This window comes from Phacochoerus africanus, chromosome 9, assembly GCF_016906955.1.
Source record: "Phacochoerus africanus isolate WHEZ1 chromosome 9, ROS_Pafr_v1, whole genome shotgun sequence".
NCBI lineage: Eukaryota > Metazoa > Chordata > Mammalia > Artiodactyla > Suidae > Phacochoerus > Phacochoerus africanus.
The window spans coordinates 25,361,129-25,370,849 of NC_062552.1; the positions used below are offsets into that span (position 1 = coordinate 25,361,129).

The 9,721-nt window shown below is 36.9% G+C and overlaps 1 protein-coding gene across 1 annotated transcript in view; it reads right to left on the reverse strand.

The window, feature by feature from the left end:
• The window catches only part of TSBP1 (testis expressed basic protein 1), a 96,123-nt gene extending 86,404 nt beyond the window's left edge, over positions 1 to 9,719 (reverse strand). Inside the window, exon 1 of the mRNA XM_047797442.1 lies at positions 9,639 to 9,719. Coding sequence (XP_047653398.1) covers positions 9,639 to 9,719 — 81 coding nt within the window. The remainder of the gene's footprint in view (positions 1 to 9,638) is intronic.
• Between the last annotated feature and the right edge of the window lie 2 nt (positions 9,720 to 9,721).

Below are 9,721 nucleotides of genomic sequence, written 5' to 3' on the forward strand. Positions count from 1 at the left end.
TTTCACAACCATGGGTCACGCTGCACCACAGAGCAAAATATGAAAATGGCTCCAAATTTTGTTCTCCTTCCTTTCTGACATTATGCTTTTATATGGAATGAATTCCTCATCTCTATTTTTCTTTTCTTCTTCTTCTTCTTTTTTTTTTTTTTACTTTTCCGAGGAGAGAGCACGGGCAAACGGCAAGTAACATAATGTATTCCACTGTGTACCTTGTTATTCTCTCATCTATTTCTCATACCCTTGAAACTCTTAATGATCATCTGCCTTAACTCAGGCAGAGACATGTTTTTACATAATTTTATGTCAGTATCTTATCCTTCCAATTCAGGTTTACTTAATTTATGCAGTTATTGCCTCTTTCTTATTTCTAGTCATTGCAATCAAGGAGACAGGGTCTTTCCGTGAATAGAATTTTATCACTAAGAGATGTGTCACGTTTGGGGTATTTTAAGGTTCAGATATGTCGGTTTTCTCCAACATAGGCCCTTTAAATTTAGATCAATCTTCACTTTCACACAACACATCTTCCCATTTATACCTTTTGTGTTATTCAATTTAGAATGATGAGTTTTTACTCAAGAGGAATGTATGTGAGATTACATTATTTTCCCCCCCTTTTTTTAAGTGAGGAAATATGTACTAAAGGCATCTAAATTTAAGAAGGTTATAACTTGGAAGACAAAGATCAGCATTAATTGATGCTTTAGTCTAGTGAACACAGGGAGAGATGTAAAAAAGACCACACAGTGGCTATAACACTGCCAGAGAGTTTTCCTCCAAGAGTGTTATAGGACAAGGAAAAGTGTGTGCAGTATGTAAAAGCATGAATTCTTAAATCATAAGGATGTCCAAGTACTGTCCTTTAAAAAACAATGTCAGTTCTATAGATGAACTCATCTCTTGAAATTTGCACAAAAGGTCTGTAAGGGACATCAAGAAAGCCTTCTGTCACATTATAGAAAAGATTAAGAACAAGTGCACAGCTTTCTAATGTTTTGCTCATATAATCGTCCTGTTCATTTCCCTCCACTGACTCATTTTTTAAATTTCTGTTTCCTCCAAATACATGGGTCAGTCTCAACATCAATTTTATTCCACTTCTTTGCTCTTTGATTTTAAAAGATTTGTTTGCTGAGAAATTCTTTACCACCATGTAAGTTAATAGGAATGGAAAGAGAATGTGATTGGAGCCATGTTGCTTAGTTCTTTGACTTTCTGCAGTAGATGATCACATCAGAGTGTTCAGTAGATGACAATATCAGAGCTAATTTTGAAAGCCCAAATGACAACTAAATTAATGTTTATCACAGTTTTGTTAAATGCAAATGATTAGAATCCATTACACTTGCAAAAACCTTTACCTGGACATGAGTTATCCATTTTCTCAGTGGCTGAGGCATCTTCTAAAAGACCTTTTCAGGATTGATACATGTGTTTCACACTAATTATAAAAGTAATGCTTCGACTGAAAGACAGCTTGTTCAATATGACATAGTCAGAAACATCTGCAAAACTAAAAAATCAATTTCAATCCATTAATACCAGGATAAGATTTGTTAGAAAATTATTTTTTTTATTAAATATGTTATTTTAGTGTCGCTTTTGAATTAGGAATTCCATGGCTGGAAAATTTCCTCTTCTTTCTGCTTTCTGCGATGGTTTCCCTGACATTGACATGAATATTTTTTACTTACTTTTCTGGACAACTTCAGGATGAAATTGGTAATTTTTTGACCTGTTTTTGTTTTTTTGTTTTTTTGTTTTTGGAGATGTATTTCCTAGGAATCAATATTTCTTTGTTTCCTTTCCTTCTTTTGATATTGCCTTGTTACTGTCTTCCAGATGGTTACCATAATTTCATTATAAGGTTTGTTAAATGAAGAGAATTGGGCTAAGAAGAATGTTGTTTTCTCCATGAGATAGAAAATTTTCTTTAACCTGGGTTCTCCAACATGTCCTCTGAGATGGAGTGCCCACTGTTTTGTACATGCTATTGTTCCCAATTTTTTTTTTTTTTTTTGGTTCCCAATTTGTAATGGAAAGGTTCAGACTCCAAACCTGGTTAGAGAGGTAAGTTTTTCCTTTTGATTTACACACTTTGTCTATTACTGGTGTCAGGTGTAGCCTTAAGACTTGCTAGTTCACTCCTGTTGACCATAGTCTGAAGTGACGCAGTGCATGTAAATATTGTTACGGGATTTTTTTCTTGGGTTGTTTTCAATTTACAACCATAGTGATTACTCTTCTTTATCTTTATATTACTCATTTGTCTATTAATTCACCAAACTGCTCTCTTTAAAATGATTTTTATTTTTTCTGTTATAGTTGGTTTAGTGTTCTGTCAGTTTTCTACTATACAACAAAGTGACCCAGTCACACATAGATATATACATTATTTTTCTCACGTTGTACTCCATCATGCTCCATCAAAAGTGACTAGATATAGTTCCCTGTGCTATACAGCAGGATCTCATTGCTAATCCATTCCAAAGGCAATAGCCTGCATCTCTTAACCCTAAGCACCCCATCCTTTCCTTCCCCCTCCCCCTTGGCAACCACAAGTCTATTCTCCAAGTCCATGAGTTTCTTTTCTGTTGAAAGGGTCATTTGTGCCATATATTAGATTCCAGATATGTGATATCATATGGTATTTGTCTTTCTCTTTCTGACTTACTTCACTCAGTATGAGAGTCTCTAGTTCCATCCATGTTGCTGCAAATGGCATTATTTCATTCTTTTCTATGGCTGAGAAGCATTCCATTGTGTACATGCACCACATCTTCCTAATCCAATCATCTGTTGATGGACAGTTAGGTTATTTCCATGTCTTCGCTATTGTGAATAGTGCTACAATGAACGTGCGGGTGCATGTGTCTTTTTCAAGGGAAGTTTTGTCCAGATATATGCCCAAGAGTGGGACTGCTGGGTGATATGGTAGTTGTATGGTATGTATAGTTTTCTAAGGTACCTGCATACTGTTCTCTGTAGTGGTTGTACCAGCTTAGGGGTATGATTTTAAAAGGTATTGTATTTTTGTACTACTTTTCTAATATCTCATTGTTAGTATACAGAAGTGCAACTGATTTCTGAATATTAATTTTGTATCCTGGTACAATTCATTGATCAGTTCAAGTAGTTTTGTGTGGAGTCCTTAGTGTCCTTACTATACTATATATAGTATCATGTCATCTCCATACAGTGACGGTTTTACCTCTTCTCTTCCATATTGGATACCTTTTATTTCTTTTGTTTGTCTGATTGCTATGACTAGGACTTCCAATACTCCATTGAATGAAAGTGGTGAGAGTGGGCATCCTTGTCTTGTTCCAGATTTTAGAAGGAAGGCTTTCAGCTTTTCTCCATTGAGTTTTATATTGGCTGTGGGTTTGTCATAAAGGGCTTTTATTATGTTAAGGTATGTTCCCTGTATACCCGCTTTGGTATACCCATATGTTTTTATGATGAATGGATGTTGGATTTTGTCAAATACTTTTTCTGCATCTATTGAGATGATCATGTGGTTTTTGACTTTTCTTTTGTTAATGTGGTTTATGACATTGATTGATTTGCCATGTCGAACCATCCTTGTGAACCTGGGATGAATCCCACTTGGTTGTGGTGTATGATCTTTTTTATATGTTATTGGATTCAGTTGGCTAAATTTTGTTGATAATTTTTGTGTCTATATTCATCAAAGACATTTGCCTAGAATTTTCTTTTTTGGTAGTATCTTTGGTTTTGGTATTAGGGTGATGGTGGCTTCATAGAATGTCTTTGGGAGTGTTCCTTCTTCTTTTGGAGAAGTTTAAGAAGGATGGGTATAAGTTCCTCTTTGTATGTTTGGTAGAATTTGCCTGTGAAGCCATCTGGTCCTGGACTTTTGTTTGTAGGGAATGTTTTTAATGCATATTCGATTTCATTTTTAGTGATCAGTTTGTTCTGTTGATCTATTTCTTCTTGATTCAGTTTTGGCATGCTGTAAGTCTTTAGAAAGTTGTCCATTTCTTCTAGGTTGTCATATTTGTTGGCATATAATTGTTCATAGTATTATCTTATGGATTTTTGTATCTGTAGTATCCTTTGAGACTTCTTTTTCATTTCCTATTTTGTTTATTTGGTTTTCTTCTCTCCTCTTCTTGGTGAGTCTGGCCAGAGGTTTGTCAATTTTGTTTACATATTCAAGGAACCAGCTCTTGGATTTATTGATTTTTTTCTATTTTTTTCTGAATCTCTATTTGATTGATTTCCTCTGATCTTTATGATTTCCTTTTTATGCAGATTTTAGGTTTTGTTTGTTCTTTCTCTAATTCATTGAGATGGTGGGTTAGGTTGTTGATTTGAGATTTTTTTCTTCGTTTTTTTGAGGAAGGCCTGTATCACTATGAACTTCCCTCTAAGCACTCCTTTTGTGTCATCCCATAAATTTTGAATGTTTGTGTTTTCATTATCATTTGTCTTGAGACATTTTTAAATTTCCCATCTAATTTCCTCATTGATCCATTGTTTTTTTTTTTTTTTTGGCATATGGAGGTTCCCAGACTAGGGGTCTAATTGGAGCTACAGCTGCCAACCTACCCCACAGCCATAGTAGTGCCAGATCCAAGCCATGTCTATGAACTACACCACAGCTCGTGGCAGTGCTGGCTCCTTAACCCACTGAGCAAGGCCAGGGTTCGAACCCATAACCTCATGGTTCATAGTCAGATTTGCTTTCTCTGTGCCACAACGGGAATTCCTGATCCATTGGTTTTCTTTAGTAGCATGTTGTTTAGTCTCCATGTAGTCAGTTTTTTTCTCATTTCTTTTCCTATGGTGGATTACTAGTTTCATGACTAGTAATGAAGCTAGTAAACTTCTCTTGGGGTCAGAGAAGATGCTTGAAATAATTTCAATACTCTTGGAGTTCTTGTTGTGGCTCAGCAGAAACAAACCCAAGTGATATCCGTGAGGAGGTGGGTTTGATATCTGGCCCTGCTCAGTAGATTAAAGGATCTCGCATTGCTGTGAGATGTGGTATAAATTGCAGACGCGGCTCAGATCTGGCATTGCTGTGACTGTGGTGCAGGCCAGCAGCTGTAGCTCTGATTCAACCCCTAGCCTGGGAACTTCCATTAGGTACAAATGCAGCCATAAAAAGAAAAAAAATTCTACTCTCTTAAATTTTTTGAAGTTAGTTTTGTGCCTCATTATGTGGTCAATCCTTGAGAATGTTCCATATGCCCTTGAAAAGAAGGCTTATTCTGATTTTGTGTCAGTAATGTCCTAAAAATATCAATTAAGTCTAACTTCTCTATTGTGTCATTTAGGATTTCTGTAGCCTTATTGATTTTCTTCTCGAAGATCTGTCCATTGATTTTCTTCTTGAAGATCTGTCCATTGATGTGAGTGGGGTGATAACGTCTCCTACAATTAGTGTAGCTCCATCCATTTCTCCTTTTATGTCTGCTAGTATTTGTTTTTATGTCTGCTAGTATTTGTTGTATGGTATGATTGTAACATCCTCTTCTTGAAAGGATCCATTTTCCACTAAATAGCGTCCTTCTTTGTCTTTCTTTATGGCCTTCGTTTTAAAGTCTATTTTGTCTGATGTGAGTATTGCAACTCCTGCTTTCCTGTCTTGTCCGTTGGCATGAAATATCTTTTTCCATCCCATCGTATTCCAGTTATATGTGTACTTTGCCCTAAAATGAGCCTCTTGTAGGCAGCATATTGTAGGATTTTGTTTTTTTATCCAATCTGCCACTCTATGATTTTGACTGGAGCATTCAGTCCCTTGACATTTAAGGTAATTATTGATAGATATGTATTTATTGCCATTTTAAAGCTTGTTTTCCAGTTGATTCTGTTTCTTCTTTGTTGTTTTTGCTTTTTTGGCTTGATGATTTCCTTTTATCTTATGTTCGTGTCCTCTTCCTTTATTTGTTGTGAATGTATTGCTTGGTTTGGATGTGGTCGCCCTGTTTTTCATGTACGTTAATTCTATCTTGTATCCGCTTGCTTTAGCCTGACAGTCATATAGGCTCAAAAGTATTCTATAAAAAAGAGCCTAGATTTAATTATTTTCCTTCCCCACATTTTATGATTTTGATGTCCTTTTTTAAGATCTTCATGTTTATCCTTTATTTATTTACTTATTTACTTATTTATTTTATTTTTTGCTTTTTTAGGGCTGCACCCCTGGTATATGGAAGTTCTCAAGGTAGAGGTTGAATCAGAGTTATACCTGCCAGCCTATGCCACAGCCACAGCAATGCCAGATCCTGGCCTTGTCTGCTACCTAACTACAGTCCACGGCAACGCTAGACCCTTGATCCACTGAGTGAGGCCAGGGATTGAACCTGCATCCTCGTGGATACTAGTCGTGTTTGTCTTTACTGATCTAAAACAAGTAATCCCCTGTTTACCCTTTTGCTGTTCCTTGTGTTTATTGTGGTTTTACAATAGGTCTCCCCCCAACCCCCACCCCGCCTTTTAGATCTGTGTACTGGCTTTTTTAAGTGATTGCTTTGCAATTGTGATTTCCTCCATCCCGTATCTTTTTACTGCTTTCCTATTACAGGGGCCTTTCAGGTTTTTAAGAATGGGCTTAGCATTGCTGTATTCTTTTAGTTTTTGTTTGTTAGAGAAATTCTTTATTTTTCCTTCTAGTTTTAATGATATTCTTGCTGGATAGAATATTTTGGGCTGCAAATTTTTCCATTTTAGAACTTTAAATATATCGTAGCACTCTCTTCTGATCTCTAGTGTTTCTGTGGAGAAATCAGCTGATAGACTTATGGGAGGTTCCCTTGTAATTAAGTCTTTACTTTTCACTTGCTGAATTTAGCATCCTCTCCTTCTCTTTAATTGTTGCCATTTTTCTTATAATATGTCTTGGAGTGGGCCTGTTTGGGTTCAACTTGCTGAGGCACTCTTTGAATCCTCTATCTTGATACCTGTTTCCTTTATATTTTGAAAGTTTTCAGCCATAATTTCTTCAAATGTATTTTCAATCCCCTCTTCTTTGTCTTCTCCTTCTGAATCCCTATTATGTGCAGATTGGCCTGCTTTATAATACCCCATAGACCTCTTATATTGTTTTTATGTGTTTTCACTTTGATTCTGCCTGCTGTCCTGATTGGGTGATTTACAACATTCTATCTCAAAAGTCACTAATTTATTCCTCTGCATTGTTCACTATGCTCTTCATGGGCTTTAACTCAGCTTCTGCCTCTGCAAATGAATTTTCTATTTTTTCTTGGCTCCTCCTCATGCTTTCTCATTCCTTTCTAAAGTACTGTGCATTACTGTTCCTAGCTGCTCTTAATTCCTTCATATTCACTCGGTCAAGAGTACACTTGGATGCCACTTTTCCACTGTCTTTGAACATGTGAACCAAGTATTTCCAGTTATCTAAATATGTTACTGATGTTTACATTTTTCTAAACAAAATCTAACCGTATGATTGATTATTCTTTATTCATTTGCATTTTTATTTGCACAATTAACCAAACAGCAAACAGCAAATCCCATTAAATATATGTAGAAGAATTATACATCTTAATAAAGTTGAAATACATCTCTCAATACTGAAAACTTTAAGTGAGGAATGCTTCCTCATTGCTTTCTAAGGACCTGTCATGTGCAGGTGTGTACATTTGTATTTTAGTATGAAAAAGGATGCCCCAATGAAAGAGGAATGATTGGCATTGGGTCTACCTCCAAATTTCTGCACTGTCTTCTCTTAGAGTTTCACTTCCTAACTTAGTTCCCTTGCACATAGGGATGTGGGGATGGAAAACCACACTTTGATTGGTAAGATGTCCCTTGGAACCTTATGGTTCCAGTTTTTACAAACATGGGTCAAGATGCACCACAGAGCAAACCATGAAAAGGGTCCCAATATTTGTTCTCCTTCCTTTCCAATGTTATGATGTTGCTTGAAATCTTCTTTATTTTTTTCTTTCCTGTTCAGGGGAGACTGCACTGCTAAATGGCAAGTAACCATAATGTACTCCACTGTTATTCTCTCATCTGTTTCTCGTACCCTGAAACTCTCATGTCGAAACTCTTAATGATCATCTGCCTTAACACACACAGAGATATGTTTTTACATGATTTTATATCTTCATCTTATCCTTCCAATTCAGGTTACCTACCTTCATGTACTATTCAGTTTAGGTCGTTATTGCCTCTTTCATATTGTAGTCATTGCTAATAATTAAGGAGACAGAGACTTTCTGTGACTAGTATTTTATCACTTAGCTATGTCTTATGGTGGGTTTTTTAAGGTTCTCTTATGTCAGTTTTCTTCAACACAGGCTCTTTTAAATTTAGATGAATCTTCACTTCCATGTAACACCTCTTCCTATTCCTTTTCTGTTATTCAATTTGGAATGATGAGTTTTTCATCATAGAAATTTATGGGAGATTACATTACTCTGACTTTTTCTTTAAGTGCGGAAATAAGGAGTTCCCGTTGTGGCTCAGCAGTAACAATTACGGCTGGTATGAGGATGTGGGTTCAAACATGGCCCTGCTCAGTGGGTTAAGTATCTGGCATTGAGGGTGAGCTGTACTGTTGGTGGCAGACACTGCTTGGATCACACATTGCTGTGCTGTGGTGTAGGCCAGTAGCCGCATCTCTGATTTGACCCCTACCCTAGGAACTTCAATATGCCAGTGGGTACAGACCTGAAAAGTAAACATAAAAAATAAATAAATAAAGGGAGAAAATATGTACTAAACACACCAAAATTTAGGAGAGTTGGAACTGGGAGAAGGAGATAAGCATTAACAGATGCTTTAGCATGGAGAATATAGGGAGAAAGGGAAGAAAGATGACAGAGTAGACATAAGAGTGTTGTACAACAGGGAAAATTATGCAGAGTACATAAAAGAATTAATATCTCCCCCCAAAAAAGGATGCACAAGAATTACCCTTTAAAAAAAAAGTCACTTCTATTGATGAGCTAATTCCTTAAATTTGAAAAAAAGGTCTACTAGGGACATCATGAAAGCCTTTTTTATATTCCTATTTATTTTTTCTTCATTTTTTTTAAATTACAGCCAAATCAATGGAATAGAGATGTTCCCAGGCTACAGGTCGAATCAGAGCTGTAGCCACCTGACAACACAACAAAAGCAGCAAGGCCAGGTACCAGCCACATCTGCGAACCACACCACAGCTCATGGCCACGCCAGACCCTTAACCCCCTGAGCGAGGGCCGGGATGGAACCTGCATCCTCCTGGATACTAGTCAGATTCACTTCCACTGAGCCATGACGGGAACTCCCAAGAAAGCCTCGAGTCACATAAAAGAAAAGAGATAAAACTAGAGCATGGCTTTCTGGCACCTTGCTCATTCAATCGTGCCATTCGTTTCCCTCCACCAACGCATTTTTGAAAATTGTATTTCCCTGAAATGCACGAGTCAGTCTCAACATCGATTTGACTCCATTTCTTTGTGCTTGGAGTATTAAAAAAGATCTGTCGCTGAGAACGTCCTTACGACCATGTCAGTGGACAAGAATGGAAAGCATAGGATTAGAGCCTTGTTGCTCAGGTCTTTGCCTTTCTGCAGGAGATGACACCTTCAGAGGCAATTTTGAAAGCCCTCTTGACAACTACATTAAGTTTAGCATCGTTTCGTTACATGCAAAGCATTAGACACCATCACACTTGCAAAAGCCAGTACCCAGACATACGTCATCCACTTGCTCAGGCACTGTGGCATCT